This window comes from Scyliorhinus canicula, chromosome 5 (genome assembly GCF_902713615.1).
Source record: "Scyliorhinus canicula chromosome 5, sScyCan1.1, whole genome shotgun sequence".
Taxonomy (NCBI): Eukaryota; Metazoa; Chordata; class Chondrichthyes; order Carcharhiniformes; family Scyliorhinidae; genus Scyliorhinus; species Scyliorhinus canicula.
Genome location: NC_052150.1, coordinates 232,928,805 through 232,955,884, shown reverse-complemented (window position 1 = coordinate 232,955,884; position 27,080 = coordinate 232,928,805). Strand labels below are relative to the sequence as shown.

At 48.2% G+C, this 27,080-nt stretch overlaps 1 protein-coding gene across 1 annotated transcript in view; it reads left to right on the top strand.

Annotated features, from left to right (window-relative positions):
• The window catches only part of LOC119965736, a 48,740-nt gene that overhangs the window by 5,353 nt on the left and 16,307 nt on the right, over positions 1-27,080 (top strand). Inside the window, exons 5-8 of the mRNA XM_038796499.1 lie at positions 7,044-7,149; positions 17,876-18,249; positions 20,384-20,417; positions 24,729-25,120. Coding sequence (XP_038652427.1) covers positions 7,044-7,149; positions 17,876-18,249; positions 20,384-20,417; positions 24,729-25,120 — 906 coding nt within the window. The remainder of the gene's footprint in view (positions 1-7,043; positions 7,150-17,875; positions 18,250-20,383; positions 20,418-24,728; positions 25,121-27,080) is intronic.

Here is a 27,080-nt window from a genome sequence, read left to right as displayed (position 1 = left end):
GAGATACCCGACACTGATTAAACTGAGAGACTGAGATACCCGACACTGATTAAACTGAGACTGAGATACCCGACACTGATTAAACTGAGACTGAGATACCCGACACTGATTAAACTGAGACTGAGATACCCGACACTGATTAAACTGAGACTGAGATACCCGACACTGATTAAACTGAGACTGAGATACCCGACACTGATTAAACTGAGACTGAGATACCCGACACTGATTAAACTGAGACTGAGATACCCGACACTGATTAAACTGGAGACTGAGATACCCGACACTGATTAAACTGAGACTGAGATACCCGACACTGATTAAACTGAGACTGAGATACCCGACACTGATTAAACTGAGACTGAGATACCCGACACTGATTAAACTGAGACTGAGATACCCGACACTGATTAAACTGAGACTGAGATACCCGACACTGATTAAACTGAGACTGAGATACCCGACACTGATTAAACTGAGACTGAGATACCCGACACTGATTAAACTGAGACTGAGATACCCGACACTGATTAAACTGAGACTGAGATACCCGACACTGATTAAACTGAGACTGAGATACCCGACACTGATTAAACTGAGACTGAGATACCCGGCACTGATTAAACTGAGACTGAGATACCCGACACTGATTAAACTGAGACTGAGATACCCGACACTGATTAAACTGAGACTGAGATACCCGACACTGATTAAACTGAGACTGAGATACCCGACACTGATTAAACTGAGACTGAGATACCCGACACTGATTAAACTGAGACTGAGATACCCGACACTGATTAAACTGAGACTGAGATACCCGACCACTGATTAAACTGAGACTGAGATACCCGACACTGATTAAACTGAGACTGAGATACCCGACACTGATTAAACTGAGACTGAGATACCCGACACTGATTAAACTGAGACTGAGATACCCGACACTGATTAAACTGAGACTGAGATACCCGACACTGATTAAACTGAGACTGAGATACCCGACACTGATTAAACTGAGACTGAGATACCCGACACTGATTAAACTGAGACTGAGATACCCGACACTGATTAAACTGAGACTGAGATACCCGACACTGATTAAACTGAGACTGAGATACCCGACACTGATTAAACTGAGACTGAGATACCCGACACTGATTAAACTGAGACTGAGATACCCGACACTGATTAAACTGAGACTGAGATACCCGACACTGATTAAACTGAGACTGAGATACCCGACACTGATTAAACTGAGACTGAGATACCCGACACTGATTAAACTGAGACTGAGATACCCGACACTGATTAAACTGAGACTGAGATACCCGACACTGATTAAACTGAGACTGAGATACCCGACACTGATTAAACTGAGACTGAGATACCCGACACTGATTAAACTGAGACTGAGATACCCGACACTGATTAAACTGAGACTGAGATACCCGACACTGATTAAACTGAGACTGAGATACCCGACACTGATTAAACTGAGACTGAGATACCCGACACTGATTAAACTGAGAGACTGAGATACCCGACACTGATTAAACTGAGACTGAGATACCCGACACTGATTAAACTGAGACTGAGATACCCGACACTGATTAAACTGAGACTGAGATACCCGACACTGATTAACTGAGACTGAGATACCCGACACTGATTAAACTGAGACTGAGATACCCGACACTGATTAAACTGAGACTGAGATACCCGACACTGATTAAACTGAGACTGAGATACCCGACACTGATTAAACTGAGAGACTGAGATACCCGACACTGATTAAACTGAGACTGAGATACCCGACACTGATTAAACTGAGACTGAGATACCCGACACTGATTAAACTGAGACTGAGATACCCGACACTGATTAAACTGAGACTGAGATACCCGACACTGATTAAACTGAGACTGAGATACCCGACACTGATTAAACTGAGACTGAGATACCCGACACTGATTAAACTGAGACTGAGATACCCGACACTGATTAAACTGAGACTGAGATACCCGACACTGATTAAACTGAGACTGAGATACCCGACACTGATTAAACTGAGACTGAGATACCCGACACTGATTAAACTGAGACTGAGATACCCGACACTGATTAAACTGAGACTGAGATACCCGACACTGATTAAACTGAGACTGAGATACCCGACACTGATTAAACTGAGACTGAGATACCCGACACTGATTAAACTGAGACTGAGATACCCGACACTGATTAAACTGAGACTGAGATACCCGACACTGATTAAACTGAGACTGAGATACCCGACACTGATTAAACTGAGACTGAGATACCCGACACTGATTAAACTGAGACTGAGATACCCGACACTGATTAAACTGAGACTGAGATACCCGACACTGATTAAACTGAGACTGAGATACCGACACTGATTAAACTGAGACTGAGATACCCGACACTGATTAAACTGAGACTGAGATACCCGACACTGATTAAACTGAGACTGAGATACCCGACACTGATTAAACTGAGACTGAGATACCCGACACTGATTAAACTGAGACTGAGATACCCGACACTGATTAAACTGAGACTGAGATACCCGACACTGATTAAACTGAGACTGAGATACCCGACACTGATTAAACTGAGACTGAGATACCCGACACTGATTAAACTGAGACTGAGATACCCGACACTGATTAAACTGAGACTGAGATACCCGACACTGATTAAACTGAGAGACTGAGATACCCGACACTGATTAAACTGAGACTGAGATACCCGACACTGATTAAACTGAGACTGAGATACCCGACACTGATTAAACTGAGACTGAGATACCCGACACTGATTAAACTGAGACTGAGATACCCGACACTGATTAAACTGAGACTGAGATACCCGACACTGATTAAACTGAGACTGAGATACCCGACACTGATTAAACTGAGACTGAGATACCCGACACTGATTAAACTGAGACTGAGATACCCGACACTGATTAAACTGAGACTGAGATACCCGACACTGATTAAACTGAGACTGAGATACCCGACACTGATTAAACTGAGAGACTGAGATACCCGACACTGATTAAACTGAGACTGAGATACCCGACACTGATTAAACTGAGACTGAGATACCCGACACTGATTAAACTGAGACTGAGATACCCGACACTGATTAAACTGAGACTGAGATACCCGACACTGATTAAACTGAGACTGAGATACCCGACACTGATTAAACTGAGAGACTGAGATACCGACACTGATTAAACTGAGACTGAGATACCCGACACTGATTAAACTGAGACTGAGATACCCGACACTGATTAAACTGAGACTGAGATACCCGACACTGATTAAACTGAGACTGAGATACCCGACACTGATTAAACTGAGACTGAGATACCCGACACTGATTAAACTGAGGACTGAGATACCCGACATGATTAAACTGAGACTGAGATACCCGACACTGATTAAACTGAGACTGAGATACCCGACACTGATTAAACTGAGACTGAGATACCCGACACTGATTAAACTGAGACTGAGATACCCGACACTGATTAAACTGAGACTGAGATACCCGACACTGATTAAACTGAGACTGAGATACCCGACACTGATTAAACTGAGACTGAGATACCCGACACTGATTAAACTGAGACTGAGATACCCGACACTGATTAAACTGAGACTGAGATACCCGACACTGATTAAACTGAGACTGAGATACCCGACACTGATTAAACTGAGACTGAGATACCCGACACTGATTAAACTGAGAGACTGAGATACCCGACACTGATTAAACTGAGACTGAGATACCCGACACTGATTAAACTGAGACTGAGATACCCGACACTGATTAAACTGAGACTGAGATACCCGACACTGATTAAACTGAGACTGAGATACCCGACACTGATTAAACTGAGACTGAGATACCCGACACTGATTAAACTGAGACTGAGATACCCGACACTGATTAAACTGAGACTGAGATACCCGACACTGATTAAACTGAGACTGAGATACCCGACACTGATTAAACTGAGACTGAGATACCCGACACTGATTAAACTGAGACTGAGATACCCGACACTGATTAAACTGAGACTGAGATACCCGACACTGATTAAACTGAGACTGAGATACCCGACACTGATTAAACTGAGACTGAGATACCCGACACTGATTAAACTGAGACTGAGATACCCGACACTGATTAAACTGAGACTGAGATACCCGACACTGATTAAACTGAGACTGAGATACCCGACACTGATTAAACTGAGATACCCGACACTGATTAAACTGAGACTGAGATACCCGACACTGATTAAACTGAGACTGAGATACCCGACACTGATTAAACTGAGAGACTGAGATACCCGACACTGATTAAACTGAGACTGAGATACCCGACACTGATTAAACTGAGACTGAGATACCCGACACTGATTAAACTGAGACTGAGATACCCGACACTGATTAAACTGAGACTGAGATACCCGACACTGATTAAACTGAGACTGAGATACCCGACACTGATTAAACTGAGACTGAGATACCCGACACTGATTAAACTGAGAGACTGAGATACCCGACACTGATTAACTGAGACTGAGATACCCGACACTGATTAAACTGAGACTGAGATACCCGACACTGATTAAACTGAGACTGAGATACCCGACACTGATTAAACTGAGACTGAGATACCCGACACTGATTAAACTGAGACTGAGATACCCGACACTGATTAAACTGAGACTGAGATACCCGACACTGATTAAACTGAGACTGAGATACCCGACACTGATTAAACTGAGACTGAGATACCCGACACTGATTAAACTGAGACTGAGATACCCGACACTGATTAAACTGAGACTGAGATACCCGACACTGATTAAACTGAGAGACTGAGATACCCGACACTGATTAAACTGAGACTGAGATACCCGACACTGATTAAACTGAGACTGAGATACCCAACACTGATTAAACTGAGACTGAGATACCCGACACTGATTAAACTGAGACTGAGATACCCGACACTGATTAAACTGAGACTGAGATACCCGACACTGATTAAACTGAGACTGAGATACCCGACACTGATTAAACTGAGACTGAGATACCCGACACTGATTAAACTGAGACTGAGATACCCGACACTGATTAAACTGAGACTGAGATACCCGACACTGATTAAACTGAGACTGAGATACCCACGATACTGACTGAGATACCGACACTGATTAAACTGAGACTGAGATACCCGACACTGATTAAACTGAGACTGAGATACCCGACACTGATTAAACTGAGAGACTGAGATACCCGACACTGATTAAACTGAGACTGAGATACCCGACACTGATTAAACTGAGACTGAGATACCCGACACTGATTAAACTGAGACTGAGATACCCGACACTGATTAAACTGAGACTGAGATACCCGACACTGATTAAACTGAGAGACTGAGATACCGACACTGATTAAACTGAGACTGAGATACCCGACACTGATTAAACTGAGACTGAGATACCCGACACTGATTAAACTGAGACTGAGATACCCGACACTGATTAAACTGAGACTGAGATACCCGACACTGATTAAACTGAGACTGAGATACCCGACACTGATTAAACTGAGACTGAGATACCCGACACTGATTAAACTGAGACTGAGATACCCGACACTGATTAAACTGAGAGACTGAGATACCGACACTGATTAAACTGAGACTGAGATACCCGACACTGATTAAACTGAGACTGAGATACCCGACACTGATTAAACTGAGACTGAGATACCCGACACTGATTAAACTGAGACTGAGATACCCGACACTGATTAAACTGAGACTGAGATACCCGACACTGATTAACTGAGACTGAGATACCCGACACTGATTAAACTGAGACTGAGATACCCGACACTGATTAAACTGAGACTGAGATACCCGACACTGATTAAACTGAGACTGAGATACCGACACTGATTAAACTGAGACTGAGATACCCGACACTGATTAAACTGAGAGACTGAGATACCCGACACTGATTAAACTGAGACTGAGATACCCGACACTGATTAAACTGAGAGACTGAGATACCCGACACTGATTAAACTGAGACTGAGATACCCGACACTGATTAAACTGAGACTGAGATACCCGGCACTGATTAAACTGAGACTGAGATACCCGACACTGATTAAACTGAGACTGAGATACCCGACACTGATTAAACTGAGACTGAGATACCTGACACTGATTAAACTGAGAGACTGAGATACCCGACACTGATTAAACTGAGACTGAGATACCCGACACTGATTAAACTGAGACTGAGATACCCGACACTGATTAAACTGAGACTGAGATACCCGACACTGATTAAACTGAGACTGAGATACCTGACACTGATTAAACTGAGACTGAGATATGTGTCTGGAGGAGTACAATCGCCCCACTCCACCCTCCATCCGCCTGCCCCACAGGCAGCAGAGACGTCAGAATTGTCCAGTGGACATATCAGCCATTTCGGGACCGATCGAAAGAGGGTGGAACAAGATCATCCAGTATTCCAAGGGATTCCCGAAAGAGGAAGAGGAAGAGAGGAATACCTTGATGTTTGAAGAAGACACCTCATTAACAATTGCAAACGGGCAATTGGGGATGGGCAGTGCTGGCCTTGGTAGCGGTGCTCACATCCAAGGGGCAAATACGGGAGATTAGCCTGCATGTGTGTGACATATAGATTTACAGCACAGGGGCTGACCCTTCAGCCCATCCTATGTTGCTTTCTGCAGTTGGAGTGCTGAATTTGTGCACTGGGGCTAGTTTAGCACAGTGGGATAAACCGCTGGCTTGTAATGCAGAAGAAGGCCAGCAGCGCGGGTTCAATTCCCGTACCAGCCTCCCCGAACAGGCGCCGGAATTAGGCGACTGGGGGATTTCACACTAACTTCATTGAAGCCTACTTGTGACAATAAGCGATTATTATTATTTCCTCATTACAGGTTCCACAATCCGTTGAAGGAACCAGGGCTGGATTATGATATTATCCTTCCTGTGAATGACGACACCCAGCTTTCTGTTGGAGAGTATCGGAACAAGCTGTATCAGGTACCGTGTCAGGATGTCCCAGCCTGTGCACTGCCGTCTTCAATACTGATCTCACTTCTGGCTCTTTTCGCAAGAACATCAAATCGGTCCTTCTGCCACTTTCTCCATTTTGCTCTGTCAAAACACCACGAAACCGTACCTGCTCCAAGGATAGGGTAGCTGTTAAACTGGCAGAAATAGTATGCAGCGAGTCTGTGAGGAAGGATAGGCAGTTGTTGGGGCTAAGTTGCACTCAGTGTAATGGGTTAAAGTTTGTCTGCTTCAATGCAAGGTGTGTCAGGAATAAGAGAGATGAAATTGGAGCATGGATCAGTACTTGGAACTACGATATTGTGGCCATTACAGAGACAAGGATTTCACAGGAGCAGGAATGGTTGTTAGATGTTCTGGGGTTTAGATGTTTTCAGAAGAATAGGGAGGGAGGTAAAAGAGGAAGGGGAGTGGTACTGTTAATTAGGGAGTGCACCACAGCTGCAGAAAGGAGGTAGTTGAGGAGGGTTTGTCCACTGAGTCAGTATGGGTGGAAGTCAGAAACAAGAAAGGAGCAGTCACTTTATTGGGAGTTTTCTATAGACCCCCAATAGCAGCAGAGAGATGGAGGAACAGATTGGGCAGCAGATCTGAGGAAGGTGCAGAAGTAACAGAGTTGGTGTCATGGGTGACTTCAACTTCCCTAATATTGACTGGAACCTCCTTAGTGAAAATGGTTTGGATGGAGCAGATTTTGTCAGGTGAGTACAGGAAGGATTCCTGACTCAATATGTAGATAGGCCGACTAGAGGGGAGGCCATATTGGGCTTTGTGCTCGGCAACGAACCAGCCCAGGTGTCAGATGTCTCGGTGGGAGAGCATTTCGGTGACAGTGACCACAACTCCTTGACCTTTACCATAGTCATGGAGCGGGATAGGAACAGACAGTATGGGAAGGTATTTAATTGGGGGAGGGGAAATTATACTGCTATTAGACAGGAGCTGAGGAGCATAAATTGGGAACAACAGTTCTCGGGGAAATGCACAACAGTAATGTGGGAATTGTTTAAGGAGCACTTGCTGCGAGTGCTGGATAGTTTTTTCCCACTGAGACGAGGAAGGACTGGTGAGGTGAAGGAGCCTTGGATGGCAAGAGAAGTGGAGCTTCTAGTCAAGAGGAAGAATGAGGCAAGGATCTGACTTGGCTCTGGAGGGTTACAAGGTAGCCAGGAAGGAACTGAAAAATGGACTGAGGAGAGCTAGAAGGGGGAATGAAAAAGCCCTGGCGGGAAGGATTAGGGAAAACCCCAAGGCGTTCTACACTTATGTGAGAAATAAGAGGATGTTCAGAGTGAGAGTAGGGCCAATCAGGGATAGTGGAGGAACTTGTGCCTAGAGTCTGAGGAGATGGGGGAGGCCCTAAATGAATATTTTGCTTCAGTATTCACTAGAGAGAGGGAACTTGTTGCTCATGAGATTAGTGTGAACCAGGTTAATAGACTCGAACAGGTTGATATTAAGAAGGAGGATGTGCTGGAAATTTTGAAAAGCATCAGGATAGATAAGTCCCCTGGGCCTGATGGAATACACCCAAGGTTACTACGGGAAGTGAGGGAGGAGATTGCTGCGCCGTTGACGATGATCTTTGCGTCCTCACTCTCCACTGGAGTAGCACCGGATGATTGGAGGGAGGCGAATGTTGTTCCCTTGTTCAAGAAAGGGAGTAGGGCAATCCCTGGGAATTACAGACCAGTCAGTCTTACGTCTGTGGTGAGCAAAATACTGGAAAGGATTCTGAGAGATAGGAGTTATGATTATTTAAAAAAACATAGTTTGATTAAAGATAGTCAGCATGGCTTTGTGAGAGGCAGGTCATGCCTCATTGAATTCTTTGAGGATGTGATAAGACACATGAAATGAAAATTACTTATTGTCTATGAATGACTAGGGTAAGAGTAGGGCCAGTCAAGGACAGTGGTGGGAAGTTGTGTGTGGAGGCTGAGGAGATAAGCGAGATACTAAATGAATACTTTTCGTCAGTATTCACTCAAGAAAAAGATAATATTGTGGAGGAGAATGCTGAGACCCAGGCTATTAGAATAGATGGCATTGAGGTGCGTAGGGAAGAAGTGTTGGCAATTCTGGACAAGGTGAAAATAGATAAGTCCCCGGGGCCGGATGGGATTTATCCTAGGATTCTCTGGGAAGCCAGGGAAGAGATTGCTGAGCCTTTGGCTTTGATTTTTAGGTCATCATTGGCTACAGGAATAGTGCCAGAGGACTGGAGGATAGCAAATGTGGTCCCTTTGTTCAAGAAGGGGAGTAGAGATAACCCCGGTAACTATAGGCCGGTGAGCCTAACGTCTGTGGTGGGTAAAGTCTTGGAGAGGATTATAAAAGATACAATATATAATCATCTAGATAGGAATAATATGATTAGGGATAGTCAGCATGGTTTTGTGAAGGGTAGGTCATGCCTCACAAACCTTATCGAGTTCTTTGAGAAGGTGACTGAACAGGTAGACGAGGGTAGAGCAGTTGATGTGGTGTATATGGATTTCAGTAAAGCGTTTGATAAGGTTCCCCACGGTCGGCTATTGCAGAAAATACGGAGGCTGGGGATTGAGGGTGATTTAGAGATGTGGATCAGAAATTGGCTAGTTGAAAGAAGACAGAGAGTGGTAGTTGATGGGAAATGTTCAGAATGGAGTTCAGTTACGAGTGGTGTACCACAAGGATCTGTTCTGGGGCCGTTGCTGTTTGTCATTTTTATAAATGACCTAGAGGAGGGCGCAGAAGGATGGGTGAGTAAATTTGCAGACGACACTAAAGTCGGTGGAGTTGTAGACAGTGCGGAAGGATGTTGCAGGTTACAGAGGGACATAGATAAGCTGCAGAGCTGGGCTGAGAGGTGGCAAATGGAGTTTAATGTGGAGAAGTGTGAGGTGATTCACTTTGGAAGGAATAACAGAAATGCGGAATATTTGGCTAATGGTAAAATTCTTGGTAGTGTGGATGAGCAGAGGGATCTCGGTGTCCATGTACATAGATCCCTGAAAGTTGCCACCCAGGTTGATAGGGTTGTGAAGAAGGCCTATGGTGTGTTGGTAGAGGGATTGAGTTCCGGAGCCATGAGGTCATGTTGCAGTTGTACAAAACTCTAGTACGGCCGCATTTGGAGTATTGCGTACAGTTCTGGTCGCCTCATTATAGGAAGGACGTGGAAGCTTTGGAACGGGTGCAGAGGAGATTTACCAGGATGTTGCCTGGTATGGAGGGAAAATCTTATGAGGAAAGGCTGATGGACTTGAGGTTGTTTTCGTTAGAGAGAAGAAGGTTAAGAGGTGACTTAATAGAGGCATACAAAATGATCAGAGGGTTAGATAGGGTGGACAGTGAGAGCCTTCTCCCGCGGATGGAGGTGGCTAGCACGAGGGGACATAGCCTTAAATTGAGGGGTAATAGATATAGGACAGAAGTCAGAGGTGGGTTTTTTACGCAAAGAGTGGTGAGGCCGTGGAATGCCCTACCTGCAACAGTAGTGAACACGCCAACATTGAGGGCATTAAAAAATTTATTGGATAAGCATATGGATGATAAGGGCATAGTGTAGGTTAGATGGCCTTTAGATTTTTTCCATGTCGGTGCAACATCGAGGGCCGAAGGGCCTGTACTGCGCTGTATCGTTCTATGTTCTATGTTCTATGTCACGAGTAGGCTTCAATGAAGTTACTGTGAAAAGCCCCTAGTCGCCACATTCCGGCGCCTGTTCGGGGATGCTGGTACGGGAATTGAACCGTGCCGCTGGCCTGCCTTGGTCTGCTTTAAAGGCCAGCGATTTAGCCCAGTGTGCTAAACCAGCCCCTGCACCGATGAAGGTCGGGCAGTGGATGTGGTGTATATGGATTTCAGTAAGACTTTTGATAAGGTTCCCCATGGTAGGCTCATTCAGAAAGTTAGCGGGCATGGGATACAGGGAAATTTGGCTGTCTGGATACAGAATTGGCTGGCCGAAAGAAGACACCAAGTGGTAGTGGATGGAAAGTATTCCGCCTGGAGGTCGGTGACCAATGGTATCCCACAGGGATCTGTTCTGGGACCTCTGCTCCTGTTGGTTTTTCTAAATGACATGGTTAAAGGATGGTCATGACTGGGAGTTAAATATCCGAGGGTATCAAACTATTCGGAAGGACAGAGTGGATGGTAAGGGAGGTGGTGTTGCTCTGTTATTTAAGGATGATATCCGGGCAATAGTAAGGGATGACATCAGTGCGATGGAGGATAAGGTTGAATCCATTTGGGTGGAAATCAGGAATAGTAAGGCGAAAAAGTCACTGATAGGAGTAGTCTATCGGCCACCAAATAGTAACGTTATGGTGGGGCAGTCAATAACAAAGAAATAACTGATGCATGTAGAAATGGTACAGCAGTTATCATGGGGGATTTTAATCTACATGTCGATTGGTTTAACCAGGTCGGTCAAGGCAACCTTGAGGAGGAGTTTATAGAATGTATCCACGATAGTTTCCTAGAACAGTATGTAATGGAACCTACGAGGGAACAAGCGGTCCTAGATCTTGTCCTGTGTAATGAGACAGGATTGATTCATGATCTCATAGTTAGGGATCCTCTCGGAAGGAGCGATCACAATATGGTGGAATTTAAAATACAGATGGAGGGTGAGAAAGTAAAATCAAATACTAGTGTTTTGTTTTTAAACAGAGGAGATTACAATGGGATGAGAGAAGAACTAGCTAAGGTAGACTGGGAGCTAAGACTTTATGGTGGAACAGTTGAGGAACAGTGGAGAACCTTCCAAGCGATTTTTCACAGTGCTCAGCAAAGGTTTATACCAACAAAAAGGAAGGACGGTAGAAAGAGGGACAATCGACCGTGGATATCTAAGGAAATAAGGGAGAGTATCAAATTGAAGGAAAAAGCATATAAAGTGGCAAAGATTGGTGGGAGACTAGAGGACTGGGAAATCTTTAGGGGGCAACAGAAAGCTACAAAAAAGCTGTAAAGAAGAGTAAGATAGAGTATGAGAGTAAACTTGCTCAGAATATAAAAACAGACAGTAAAAGTTTCTACAAATATATAAAACAAAAAAGAGTGGCTTAGGTAAATATTTGTCCTTTAGAGGATGAGAAGGGAGTTTTAATAATGGGAGATGAGGAAATGGCTGAGGAACTGAACAGGTTTTTTGGGTCGGTCTTCACAGTGGAAGACACAAATAAAATACCAGCGACTGATAGAAATGAGGCTATGACAGGTGAGGACCTTGAGAGGATTGTTATCACTAAGGAGGTAGTGATGGGCAAGCTAATGGGGCTAAAGATAGACAAGTCTCCTGGCCCTGATGAAATGCATCCCAGAGTGCTAAAAGAAATGGCTAGGGAAATTGCAGATGCACTAATGATGATTTACCAAAATTCACTAGACTCTGGGGTGGTCCCGGTGGATTGGAAATTAGCAAACGTGACACCACTGCTTAAAAAAGGAGGTAGGCAGAGAGCAGGAAATTATAGGCCAGTGAGTTTAACTTCGGTAATAGGGAAGATGCTGGAATCTATCATCAAGGAAGAAATAGCGAGGCATCTGGATAGAAATTGTCCCATTGGGCAGACGCAGCATGGGTTCGTAAAGGGCAGGTCATGCCTAACTAATTTAGTGGAATTTTTTGAGGACATTACCAGTGCAGTAGATAACGGGGAGCCAATGGATGTGGTATATCTGGATTTCCAGAAAGCCTTTGACAAGGTGCCACACAAAAGGTTGCTGCATAAGATAAAGATGCATGGCATTAAGGGTAAAGTAGTAGCATGGATAGAGGATTGGTTAATTAATAGAAAGCAAAGAGTTGGGATTAATGGGTGTTTCTCTGGTTGGCAATCAGTAGCTAGTGGTGTCCCTCAGGGATCCGTGTTGGGCCCACAATTGTTCACAATTTACATAGATGATTTGGAGTTGGGGACCAAGGGCAATGTGTCCAAGTTTGCAGATGACACTAAGATGAGTGGTAAAGCAAAAAGTGCAGAGGATACTGGAAGTCTGCAGAGGGATTTGGATAGGTTAAGTGAATGGGCTAGGGTCTGGCAGATGGAATACAATGTTGACAAATGTGAGGTTATCCATTTTGGTAGGAATAACAGCAAACGGGATTATTATTGAAACAATAAAATATTAAAGAATTACGCTGTGCAGAGAGACCTGGGTGTGCTAGTGCATGAGTCACAGAAAGTTGGTTTACAGGTGCAACAGGTGATTAAGAAGGCAAATGGAATTTTGTCCTTCATTGCTAGAGGGATGGAGTTTAAGACTAGGGAGGTTGTGTTGCAATTGTATAAGGTGTTAGTGAGGCCACTCCTGGAGTATTGTGTTCAGTTTTGGTCTCCTTACTTGAGAAAGGACATACTGGCACTGGAGGGTGTGCAGAGGAGATTCACTAGGTTAATCCCAGAGCTGAAGGGGTTGGATTATAAGGAGAGGTTGAGTAGACTGGGACTGTACTCGTTGGAATTTAGAAGGATGAGGGGGGATCTTATAGAAACATATAAAATTATGAAGGGAATAGATAGGATAGATGCGGGCAGGTTGTTTCCACTGGCGGGTGAAAGCAGAACTAGGGGGCATAGTCTCAAAATAAGGGGAAGTAGATTTAGGACTGAGTTTAGGAGGAACTACTTCACCCAAAGGGTTGTGAATCTATGGAATTCCTTGGCCAGTGAAGCAGTTGAGGCTCCTTCATTAAATGTTTTTAAGGTAAAGATAGATAGTCTTTTGAAGAATAAAGGGATTAAGGGTTATGGTGTTCAGGCCGGAATGTGGAGCTGAGTCCACAAAAGATCAGCCATGATCTCATTGAATGGCGGAGCAGGCTCGAGGGGCCAGATGGCCTACTCCTGCTCCTAGTTCTTATGTTTTTATGAGGAAGTGGAAGGGTGGGTTAGTAAGTTTGCCAATGACACGAAGGTTGGTGGAGTTGTAGATAGTGTTGAGGGCTGTTGCAGGTTACAACAGGACATTGACAGGATGCAGAGCTGGGCTGAGAAGTGGCAGATGGAGTTGAACCTTGATAAATGTGAAGTGATTCATTTTGGAAGGTCGAATTTGAATGCTGAATACAGGGTTAAAGGCAGGATTCTTGGAAATGTGGAGGAACAGAGGGATCTTGGGGTCCACGTACATAGATTCGTTAAAGTTGCTACCCAGGTTGATAGGGTTGTTAAGAAGGCGTATGGTGCGTTGGCTTTCATTAACAGGGGGATTGAGTTTAAGAGCCGCGAGGTTTTGCTGCAGCTTTATAAAACCCTGGTTAGACCACACTTGGAATATTGTGGCCAGTTCTGGTCGCTTCATTATAGGAAGGATGTGGAAGCATTGGAAAGGGTGCAGAGGAGATTTACCAGGATGCTGCCTGGTATGGAGGGAAGATCTTATGAGGAAAGGCTGAGGGACTTGAGGCTGTTTTCGTTAGAGAGAAGAAGGTTAAGAGGTGACTTAATTGAGGCATACAAGATGATCAGATGATTAGATAGGGTGGACATCGAGAGCCTTTTTCCTCGGATGGTGATGGCTAGCACGAGGGGACATAGCTTTAAATTGAGGGGAGATAGATATAGGACAGATGTCAGAGGTAGTTTCTTTACTCAGAGAGTAGTAAGGGCGTGGAATGCCCTGCCTGCAACAGTAGTGGACTCGCCAACATTAAGGGCATTTAAATGGTCATTGGATAGGCATATGGATGATAAGGGAATGGTGTAGATGGGCTTTAGAAGGGTTTCACAGGTCGGCGCGACATCGAGGGCCGAAGGGCTTGTACTGCGCTGTAATGTTCTATCTTCTATGTTATCTATGCCCCTCATTATTGTATAGATCTTTAAGCGATCACCCTTCAGCATCCTATGCTCCAGGAAAAAAGTCCCAGCCTATCCAGCCTCTCCTTATAACTCAGACTATCAAGCCCTGGTAGCACCTTCGTCAATCTTATAGAAATTTATTCTTATACTCATCTCAGCCGTAAATGAACTACCGCTTATTCTGTGACTGTGCCCCCTGACCCGAGACTGCCCCCAACGAGGCGACACATCCCTCCTCCCATGTGTCCCGTTGCCCCCTGTAAACATTCTGTACCCTTCAGTGATATCATTTCTCATTCTTCCAAACTGCAGCGAATTTAGTCCCAGTCTCCTCAATCTCTCCATGTGACAATCCCGAGGGACTAGTCACAATAGCGATCACAATTCTGTAAGTTTTAGAATACTCATTGACAAGGACAGGAGGGGTCCGAAAGGAAGAGTGCTAAATTGGGGAAAGACAGAGTATAACAAAATTCGGCAGGAGCTAGGGAATGTGGATTGGGAGCAGCTGTTTAAGGGTTGATTAGAGTGCAGGACAGACATGTTCCTGTGAAAATGAAAGATAGAAATGTCAAGATTAGGGAACCATGGATGACGGGTGGAATTGTGAGACTAGCTAAGATGAAAAGGGAAGCATTCATAAGATCGAGGCAACTCAAAACTGATGAAGCTTTGGAGGAATATCGGGAAAGTAGGACGAATCTCAACAGCGCAATAAAGAGGGCTAAAAGGGGTCATGAAATATCTTTGGCTAACAGGGTTAAGGAAAATCCCAAAGCCTTTTATTCGTATGTAAGGAGCAAGAGGGTAACTAGAGAAAGGATTGGGCCACTCAAAGACAAAAGAGGGAATTTATGCGTGGAGTCAGAGGAAATGGGTGAGATTCTTAATGAGTACTTTGCATCGGTATTCACAAAGGAGAGGGACAAGACGGATGTTGAGGCTCGGGATGGATGTTTAAATACTCTAGGTCAAGTTGTCATACGGCAGGGGAAAGTCTTGGGTTTTCTAAAAGGCATTAAGGTGGGCAAGTCCCCAGGACCGGATGGGATCTATCCCAGGTTTCTGAGGGAAGCGAGGGTCGAAATAGCTGGGGCCTTAACAGATATCTTTGCAGCATCCTTGAGCATGGGTGAGGTCCCGGAGGACTGGAGAATTGCTGATGTTGTCCCTTTGTTTAAGAAGGGTAGCAGGGAAAATCCAGGGAATTATAGACCTGTGAGCTTGACGTCAGTGGTAGGCAAACTGTTAGAGAAGATACTGAGGGATAGGATCTATTCCCATTTGGAAGAAAATAGACTTATCAGTGATAGGCAGCATGGTTTTGTGCAGGGAATGTCATGCCTTACAAACCTAACAGAATTCTTTGAGGAAGTGACAAAGTTAATTGATGAGGGAAGGGCTGTAGATGTCGTATACATGGACTTTAGTAAGGCGTTTGATAAGGTTTCCCATGGCAGGTTGATGGAAAAAGTGAAGTCGTATGGGGTTCAGGGTGTACTAGCTAGATGGATAAAGAACTGGCTGGGCAACAGGAGACAGAGTAGTGGTGGAAGGGAGTGTCTCAAAATGGAGAAGGGTTACTAGTGGTGTTCCACAGGGATCCGTGCTCGGACCACTGTTGTTTGTGATCTACATAAATGACCTGGAGGAAGGTATAGGTGGTCTGATTAGCAAGTTTGAAGATGATACAAAGATTGGTGGAGTTGCAGATAGCGAGGAGGACTGTCAGAGAATACAACAAAATATAGATAGATTGGAGAGTTGGGCAGAGAAATGGCAGATGGAGTTCAATCCAGGCAAATGCGAGGTGATGCATTTTGGAAGATCAAATTCAAGAGCGGACTATATGGTCAATGGAAGGGTCCTGGGGAAAATTGATGTATAGAGAGATCTGGGAGTTCAGGTCCATTGTACCCTGAAGGTGGCAACGCAGGTCGATAGAGTGGTCAAGAAGGCATACAGCATGCTTGCCTTCATCGGACGGGGTATTGAGTACAAGAGTCGGCAGGTCATGTTGCAGTTGTATAGGACTTTGGTTCAGCCACGTTTGGAATACTGTGTGCAGTTCTGGTCGCCACATTACCAGAAGGACGTGGATGCTTTAGAGAGGGTGCAGAGGAGGTTCACCAGGATGTTGCCTGGTATGGAGGGTGCTAGCTATGAAGAAAGGTTGAGTAGATTAGGATTGTTTTCATTGGAAAGACGGAGGTTGAGGGGGGGCCTGATTGAGGTCTACAAAATTATGAGAGGTATAGACAGGGTGGATAGCAACAAGCTTTTCCCAAGAATGGGGGTGTCAGTTACAAGGGGTCACGATTTCAAGGTGAGAGGGGGAAAGTTTAAGGGAGATGTGCGTGGAAAGTTTTTTATGCAGAGGGTGGTGGGTGCCTGGAATGCTTTGCCAGCGGAGGTGGTAGAGGCGGGTACGATAGCATCATTTAAGAGGCATCTAGACAGGTATATGAACAGGTGGGGAACGGAGGGATGTAGACCTTGGAAAATAGGAGACAGGTTTAGATTGAGGATCTGGATTGGCGCAGGCTGGGAGGGCCGAAGGGCCTGTTCCTGTGCTGTAATTTTCTTTGTTCTTTGTTCTATGACAATCATGGCTCCAAATTACAAGCTGCATGGAGCAGACACATGAGAATCCCACCACATGGATTTCCACCCTGACCTGGGAATATATCTCCATTCCTCCCTCTCCAACAGCACTGTGGGTGTACCTACACCTGGGGGACTGCAGCAATTCAGGAAGGCAGCTCAGTGCGGGGTGGGCAGTAAACGGTGGCCAAGCCAGCGACACCCACATCCCAGGAATGAGTAAAAGAATGGGCTGGACTGGGGCGCTCTTTGCCAATTCTGTACAGCTGGTGATTATTGCCCTCTCTGTTCAGATGATACTGGAGAAGAAGATGAATAGTCGGCTCCAGAAACGTTTGCTGAAGGGACCAGAAACAGTGAAACCATCAGCAGAACTTGAGCAAAAAGAACCAACAACAGCCGGTCCCCAAACCGGCAGTGTATCTATCACAGAGGCAGCGAGTCGGCCTGTCGTACACAGTGACAAAGTCTTCAGCCAAACCACTACCAACCTCAGCTCATATAACCCAATAACTCACAGCACATTATCATATGGACCCTCCCACAGTGAGTATCAGGCGTCAATGGCTGCTCCCAGCCTCAGCTATTATTATATTATCGGTGACGGAAGAAACAGGAGCAGGAGTAGAGCACTCAGCCACTGGAGACTGCTCCAACAATCCATGCCGTCATGACTGATCTGATCATGACCTTTACTCCATTGTCCCCTCTGTCCCAAATGTTCCCATTGATGAAGCATCTGGGACAGGGAATTCCAATGATTCCTGCTGTCAGGCTGATAATTACAAGAACATAAGAACTAGGAGCAGGAGTAGGCCATCTGGCCCCTCGAGCCTGCTCCACCATTCAATGAGATCATGGCTGATCTTTTGTGGACTCAGCTCCACTTTCCGGCCCGAACACCATAACCCTTAATCCCTTTATTCTTCAAAAAACTATCTATCTTTACCTTAAAAACATTTAATGAAGGAGCCTCAACTGCTTCACTGGGCAAGGAATTCCATAGATTCACAACCCTTTGGGTGAAGAAGTTCCTCCTAAACTCAGGCCTAAATCTACTTCCCCTTATTTTGAGGCTATGTCCCCTAGTTCTGCTTTCACCCGCCAGTGGAAACAACCTGCCCGCATCTATCCTATCTATTCCCATCATAATTTTATATGTTTCTATAAGATCCCCCCTCATCCTTCTAAATTCCAACGAGTACAGTCCCAGTCTACTCAACCTCTCCTCGTAATCCAACCCCTTCAGCTCTGGGATTAACCTAGTGAATCTCCTCTGCACACCCTCCAGTGCCAGTACGTCCTTTCTCAGGTAAGGAGACCAAAACTGAACACAATACTCCAGGAGTGGCCTCACTAACACCTTATACAATTGCAGCATAACCTCCCTAGTCTTAAACTCCATCCCTCTAGCAATGAAGGACAAAACTCCATTCACTTTCTTAATCACCTGTTGCACCTGTAAACCATCTTTCTATGACTCATGCACTAGCACACCCAAGTCTCTCTACACAGCAGCATGCTTTAATATTTTATCATTTAAATAATAATCCCGTTTGCTGTTATTCCTACCAAAATGGATAACCTCACATTTGTCAACATTGTATTCCATCTGCCAGACCCTAGCCCATTCACTTAACCTATCCAAATCCCTCTGCAGACTTCCAGTATCCTCTGCACTTTTTGCTTTACCACTCATCTTAGTGTCATCTGCAAACTTGGACACATTGCCCTTGGTCCCCGACTCCAAATCATCTATGTAAATTGTGAACAATTGTGGGCCCAACACGGATCCCTGAGGGACACCACTAGCTACTGATTGCCAACCAGAGAAACACCCATTTATCCAAACTCTTTGCTTTCTATTAATTAACCAATCCTCTATCCATGCTACTACTTTACCCTTAATGCCATGCATCTTTATCTTATGCAGCAACCTTTTGTGTGGCACCTTGTCAAAGGCTTTCTGGAAATCCAGATATACCACATCCATTGGCTCCCCGTTATCTACTGCACTGGTAATGTCCTCAAAAAATTCCACTAAATTAGTTAGGCACGACCTGCCCTTTATGAACCCATGCTGCGTCTGCCCAATGGGACAATTTCTATCCAGATGCCTCGCTATTTCTTCCTTGATGATAGATTCCAGAATCTTACCTACTACTGAAGTTAAGCTCACTGGCTTATAATTACCCGCTCTCTGCCTACCTCCTTTTTTAAACAGTGGTGTCACATTTGCTAATTTCCAATCCACCGGGACCACCCCAGAGTCTAGTGAATTTTGGTAAATTATCACTAGTGCATCTGCAATTTCCCTAGCCATCTCTTTTAGCACTCTGGGATGCATTCCATCAGGGCCAGGAGACTTGTCTACCTTTAGCCCCAGTAGCTTGCCCATCACTACCTCCTTAGTGATAACAATCCTCTCAAGGTCCTCACCTGTCATAGCCTCATTTCTATCAGTCGCTGGCATGTTATTTGTGTCTTCCACTGTGAAGACCAACCCAAAAAACCTGTTCAGTTCCTCAGCCATTTGCTCATCTCCCATTATTAAATTTCCCTTCTCATCCTCATCTCATCTCATCAACATCGAGGGCCGAAGGGCCTGTTCTGTGCTGTACTGTTCTATGTTCTATGTTCTATCCTCTAAAGGACCAATATTTACCTTAGCCACTCTTTTTTGCTTTATATATTTGTAGAAACTTTTACTGTCTGTTTTTATATTCTGAGCAAGTTTACTCTCATACTCTATTTTACTCCTCTTTATAGCTTTTTTAGTAGCTTTCTGTTGCCCCCTAAAGATTTCCCAGTCCTCTTTCCCAGATTTCCCCACGAGTAAAGTGACTAACCCGACACTGTACCGCATTACAGTCCATTGGCCACCTTGTTACTTACTGATTTAACTTGTGTAGATCCTGATGTAACACACATCAGCGCTTTTTCTCCTCCTTTCATTAGCACATTGATAAAAGACTTAAATGTAAAGGGACTACAATTTTTACTTGCGCACAGTTTTCCCAGTGACAGCGTGATTAACAATGTGTTCAGCACATTGTAAATCACTCTGATCTTGTACTGTCTGAAAGTGAGGAGGTTCTGTGAGGGATCTGTGTTGGGGCATCAATTATTCACATTATACGTTACTAACTTGGATGATGGCAGAGAAAGTCATATATCCAAATTTGCTGATGATACAAAGTTAGGCAGCATTATAGACAGTCTAGATGGTGGCATAAAATTACATTGAGATATTGACAGGCTAGGTGAATGAAAAATGTCAGGTGGAATTTAATGTGAGCAAATGTGACATTCTCCATTTTGAACCAGGAGAGGATAAGCAGAGCACTTTCTAAATGGAAATAGGTGCAGTGGATGTCCAAAGAGACTTGGGGTTCAAGTGCACAGATCCTTAAAAATGTCAGGAACAAATGCAGAAAATAATCAGAAAGGCTAATGGAATGCCAGCCTTTATATCTATGAAAATGAAATGAAATGAAAATTGCTTATTGTCACGAGTAGGCTTCAATGAAGTTACTGTGAAAAGCCCCTAGTCGCCACATTCCGGCGCCTGTTCGGGGAGGCTGGTACTATAGGATTGGAAAATAAAGATACAGGTTATGCTGCAGCTTTACAAAACCCTGGTTAGACCCCATTGGGAGTCACTGGGAGCAGCTCTGGCACCACACCTTGGGAAGGATATTTTGGCCTTGGAGTTAGAGCAATGCAGGTTTACAAAAATGAGACCTGGATTACAGGGATTGATCTAGGAGAAGAGATTACTCAAATTAGACCTGTTTTTGCGAGAATTTAGAAGGTTAAAGGGTGATCTGATCGAAGTCTTTAGACAGGGTTGATAAAGATAAACTATTTCCACTGGTTGTAGATTCCAAAACTAGGGGGCAGAGTCTAACAATTAGGGTCAGACATTTCAGGAGAGATGTTACAAAGAACAAAGAAAGGTACAGCACAGGAACAGGCCCTTCGGCCCTCCAAGCCTGTGCCGACCATGCTGCCCGTCTGAACTAAAATCTTCTACACTTCCTGGGTCCGTATCCCTCTATTCCCATCCTATTCATGTATTTGTCAAGATGCCCCTTAAATGTCACTATCGTCCCTGCTTCCACCACCTCCTCCGGCAGCGAGTTCCAGGCACCCACTACCCTTGGTGTAAAAACTTGCCTCGTACATCTCCTCTAAACCTTGCCCCTCTCACCTTTAACCTATGACCCCTAGTAATTGACCCCTCTACCCTGGGGAAAAGCCTCTGACTATCCACTCTGTCTATGCCCCTCATAATTTTGTAGACCTCTATCAGGTCGCCCCTCAACCTCCGTCGTTCCAGTGAGAACAAACCGAGTTTATTCAACCTCTCCTCATAGCTAATGCCCTCCATACCAGGCAACATCCTGGCAAATCTCTTCTGCACCCTCTCTAAAGCCTCCGCATCCTTCTGGTAGTGTAGTGACTGAGAAAGAACTCCTTCGCTCAAAGGTGGTCGAGGTTTGAAAGTCTCTCCCACAAACAGCTAGAAGCTAGGGCAGTTGTCAAGGGATATGGGCCAAGGCATAGAACATAGAACATTACAGCGCAGTACAGCCCCTTCGGCCCACGATGTTGCACTGTCCTGTGAAAACCCTTCTAAAGTCCCTCTACACTATTATAGAACATAAAAGGCAGGTATATGGAGTTAGGTCACAGATCAGCCTTGATCTCATTGAATGACAGGGCAGACTCGAGGGGCTGAATGGCCTCGTCCTGTCCCTATGCAAGTCTCTGCGTGTTGCAGCTTCACCATTTTTCGGTTTTGCTGGTATACGCACTGGCCCTGCTCATTGAACCTTCTGCATCAACCAATATAACCACTGTCAGAGGGCCGATTAACATCTTTAATCAATAATTCTAATCCTGGCTGTTCCTAATTCCCATCCAAACGGATTCTGCTTCCTGATTTCCCGAGGCCAGATCCTTCCGAAGTGGTATCCCTCCCTGTTACCCTTCATTATCAGGGCTCCTCCTCCTGTTCCAGTCTGTCTGTCGTTTTGCAATGTTGTGAATATTTACTCACCAACGTTGATCACCTTGTACCCCTGCCTCTGTCATAGCGATTAGACCGAAACCTCATATCACCAAGTGTGCCTGTGGCTCATGAAGAGATGTTCATCATTAAAGTGAATCGTGTTTTTCTGCTATTATTTGCATGAGCCTAACTTATTGATGCACCTTTCCCATTATCCTCGCTATCCCTTCATGTCCAACTCCCTTTCTCAATCTTCAACCTGCTCCTCGCTTTGGATTTCCAAATATCCCTTTGGCTCTTCCCTCCCTCCGCCCCTCCCTCCATCCGTCCCTCCATCCGTCCCTCCGTCCCTCCCTCCGCCCCTCCCTCCATCCCTCCCTCCGTCCCTCCCTCCATCCGTCCCTCCATCCCTCCCTCCGTTCCCCCCGTCCCTCCCTCCCGTTTGGCTCATCCCTCCCTCCATCCCTCCCTCCATCCATCCCTCCATCCCTCCCTCCATCCCTCCCTCCATCCCTCCCCTCCATCCCTCCCTCCATCCCTCCCCCCATCCATCCCTCCCTCCCTCCCTCCCTCCCTCCCTCCCGTTAGGCTCATCCCTCCCACCGTCCCTCCCTCCCTCCGTCCCTCCCTCCGTCCCTCCCTCAATCCCTCCCTCCATCCCTCCCTCTGTCCCTCCCTCCATCCCGCCCTCCATCCATCCCTCCCTCCATCCCTCCCTCCCTCCCTCCCTCCATCCCTCCCTCCATCCCTCCCTCCCTCCCCCCCTCCCTCCCTCCCTCCCTCCCTCCATCCCTCCCCCCGTCCCTCCCTCCGTCCCTCCCTCCGTCCCTCCCTCCATCCGTCCCTCCATCCCTCCCTCCGTCCGTCCCTCCATCCCTCCCTCCGTCCCTCCATCCCTCCCTCCGTCCCCCCGTCCCTCCCTCCCGTTAGGCTCATCCCTCCCTCCCTCCCTCCCTCCCGTTAGGCTCATCCCTCCCTCCATCCCTCCCTCCGTCCCTCCCTCCGTCCCTCCCTCCATCCCTCCCTCCGTCCCTCCCTCCATCCGTCCCTCCATCCCTCCCTCCGTCGCTCCCTCCATCCCTCCCTCCTTCCCTCCCTCCCGTTTGGCTCATCCCTCCCTCCGTCCCTCCCTCCATCCCTCCCTCCATCCCTCCCTCCGTCCCTCCCTCCATCCGTCCCTCCGTCCCTCCCTCCGTCCCTCCCTCCATCCGTCCCTCCATCCCTCCCTCCGTCCGTCCCTCCATCCCTCCCTCCGTCCCTCCATCCCTCCCTCCGTCCCCCCGTCCCTCCCTCCCGTTAGGCTCATCCCTCCCTCCCTCCCTCCCTCCCGTTAGGCTCATCCCTCCCTCCATCCCTCCCTCCCTCCCTCCCTCCCTCCCTCCCTCCATCCCTCCCTCCCTCCATCCCTCCCTCCATCCCTCCCTCCCTCCCTCCCTCCATCCCTCCCTCCCTCCCTCCCTCCCTCCCTCCCTCCCTCCCTCCCTCCATCCCTCCCTCCATCCCTCCCTCCCTCCCTCCCTCCATCCGTCCCTCCGTCCCTCCCTCCGTCCCTCCCTCCATCCCTCCCTCCGTCCCTCCCTCCCGTTTGGCTCATCCCTCCCTCCTTCCCTCCCTCCCGTTTGGCTCATCCCTCCGTCCCTCCCTCCCTCCCTCCCTCCGTCCCTCCCTCCCTCCGTCCCTCCCTCCCGTTTGGCTCATCCCTCCCTCCGTCCCTCCCTCCCTCCCTCCGTCCCTCCCTCCCGTTTTTAGTTTGAAGGTCTGTCCACAGTAGTTATGCTGTTCACCAGGACACTGGTTCCATCCCGTTTAAAGTGGAGTTCATACGTGAGAGAATAACGTGCTCGTCCCTGAACACTACTGCTCCATGAATCCAAGCCCATTCTCTAATCTGTGTGACCATGTGCGACTGGGCACACAGCTCGATAACACTCCCAGATAACACTGTCTTATGTTCTTAAGACAATTACCTTTGACGCATTTTAATTTGGTCCCCATTTCCTCAAACACACTCAGCAGAATCTCATTTCTAGTTTTACCCGTGTTTGTGTGTGAACCGTGGACCCTTCCTCCCCCATTCTACATTCCTGTGTCAGACATGAGGGAATGTCCTTAACCCTGGCACTGGGCAGGCAACACAACATTTAGGGCTCCTGGCAAAGACTGGAGAAAAGCGGTCAGGGCTCCTGGTCAAGGCTGGAGAGAAGCGGTCAGGGCTCCTGGTCAAGGCTGGAGAGAAGCGGTCAGGGCTCCTGGCAAAGGCTGGAGAGAAGCGGTCAGGGATCCTGGTCAAGGCTGGAGAGAAGCGGTCAGGGCTCCTGGCAAAGGCTGGAGAGAAGCGGTCAGGGCTCCTGGCAAAGGCTGGAGAGAAGCGGTCAGGGCTCCTGGCAAAGGCTGGAGAGAAGCGGTCAGGGCTCCTGGCAAAGGCTGGAAAGAAGCGGTCTCCCCTCCTGACTATACTGTCCCCTATCACCACCATTCGCCTTTTCACCCCTCGAATGCCATCCTGCACAATTGTGCTATGGTCAGTTAACACATCAACCCTGCAGTCCCTGTTCTCAGCCTTGCATGACATTACCTTGCCTGGTTACATTCAAAATTGTTCCAGCTCTCCTCTCCAGCCAGCACATTCCTCCCATCAGCCAAGGAGAAATAGCATTCAAACAGAGCAGTTCAGAAATGAGAGGAAGGTCAGGATGAGATTGGAATGAATGTACAATAAACACAAAGCTGGGTGAATAAGACCAAAGGCATCACCATCTGGTGGCAGGAATGGAGTGGAGTGCTGTCTCGAGGAAGGGGAGCCATGAGGACTACACACTCGCACGGGGACCGCACGCTCGCACGGGGACCGCACGCTCGCACGGGGACCGCACGCTCGCACGGTGACCGCACGCCCGCACGGGGACCGCACGCTCGCACGGTGACCGCACGCCCGCACGGGGACCGCACGCTCGCACGGGGACCGCACGCCCGCACGGGGACCGCACGCTCGCACGGGGACCGCACGCTCGCACGGGGACCGCACGCTCGCACGGTGACCGCACGCCCGCACGGGGACCGCACGCTCGTACGGTGACCGCACGCCCGCACGGGGACCGCACGCTCGCACGGGGACCGCACGCTCGCACGGGGACCGCACGCTCGCACGGGGACCGCACGCTCGCACGGGGACCGCACGCTCGCACGGGGACCGCACGCTCGCACGGGGACCGCACGCTCGCACGGGGACCGCACGCTCGCACGGGGACCGCACGCTCGCACGGGGACCCGCACGCTCGCACGGGGACCCGCACGCTCGCACGGGGACCCGCACGCTCGCACGGGGACCCGCACGCTCGCACGGGGACCGCACGCTCGCACGGGGACCGCACACTCTCACGGGGACCGCCCACTCTGACGGGGACCGCGAACTCTCACGGGGACCGCACGCTCGCACGGGGACCGCACGCTCGCACGGGGACCGCACGCTCGCACGGGGACCGCACGCTCGCACGGGGACCGCACGCTCGCACGGGGACCGCACGCTCGCACGGGGACCCACACACACTCACGGGGACCGCGAACTCTCACGGGGACCGCGAACTCTCACGGGGACCGCGAACTCTCACGGGGACCGCACGCTCGCACGGGGACCGCACGCTCTCACAGGGACTGCACGCTCGCACGGGGACCGCACTCTCGCACGGGGACCCACACACTCTCACGGGGACCGCCCACTCTCACGGGGACCGCGAACTCTCACGGGGACCGCCCACTCTCACGGGGACCCACACACTCTCACGGGGACCGCGAACTCTCACGGGGACCGCACACTCGCACGGGGACCGCCCACTCTCACGGGGACCGCGAACTCTCACGGGGACCGCGAACTCTCACGGGGACCGCGAACTCTCACGGGGACCGCACGCTCGCACGGGGACCGCACGCTCGCACGGGGACCCACACACTCTCACGGGGACCGCTCACTCTCACGGGGACTGCGAACTCTCACGGGGACCGCCACACTCTCACGGGGACCGCCCACTCTCACGGGGACCGCACGCTCGCACGGGGACCGCACGCTCGCACGGGGACCGCACGCTCGAAGGGGACCGCACGCTCGCACGGGGACCCACACACTCTCACGGGGACCGCCCACTCTCACGGGGACCGCCCACTCTCACGGGGACCGCAAACTCTCACGGGGACCGCAAACTCTCACAGGGACCGCACGCTCGCACGGGGACCCGCACACTCTCACGGGGACCCACACACTCGCACGGGGACCCACACACTCTCACGGGGACCGCCCACTCTCACGGGGACCGCGAACTCTCACGGGGACCGCGAACTCTCACGGGGACCGCCCCCTCTCACGGGGACCGCGAACTCTCACGGGGACCGCGAACTCTCACGGGGACCGCACACTCGCACGGGGACCGCACACTCGCACGGGGACCGCACACTCGCTCGGGGACCGCACACTCGCACGGGGACCGCAC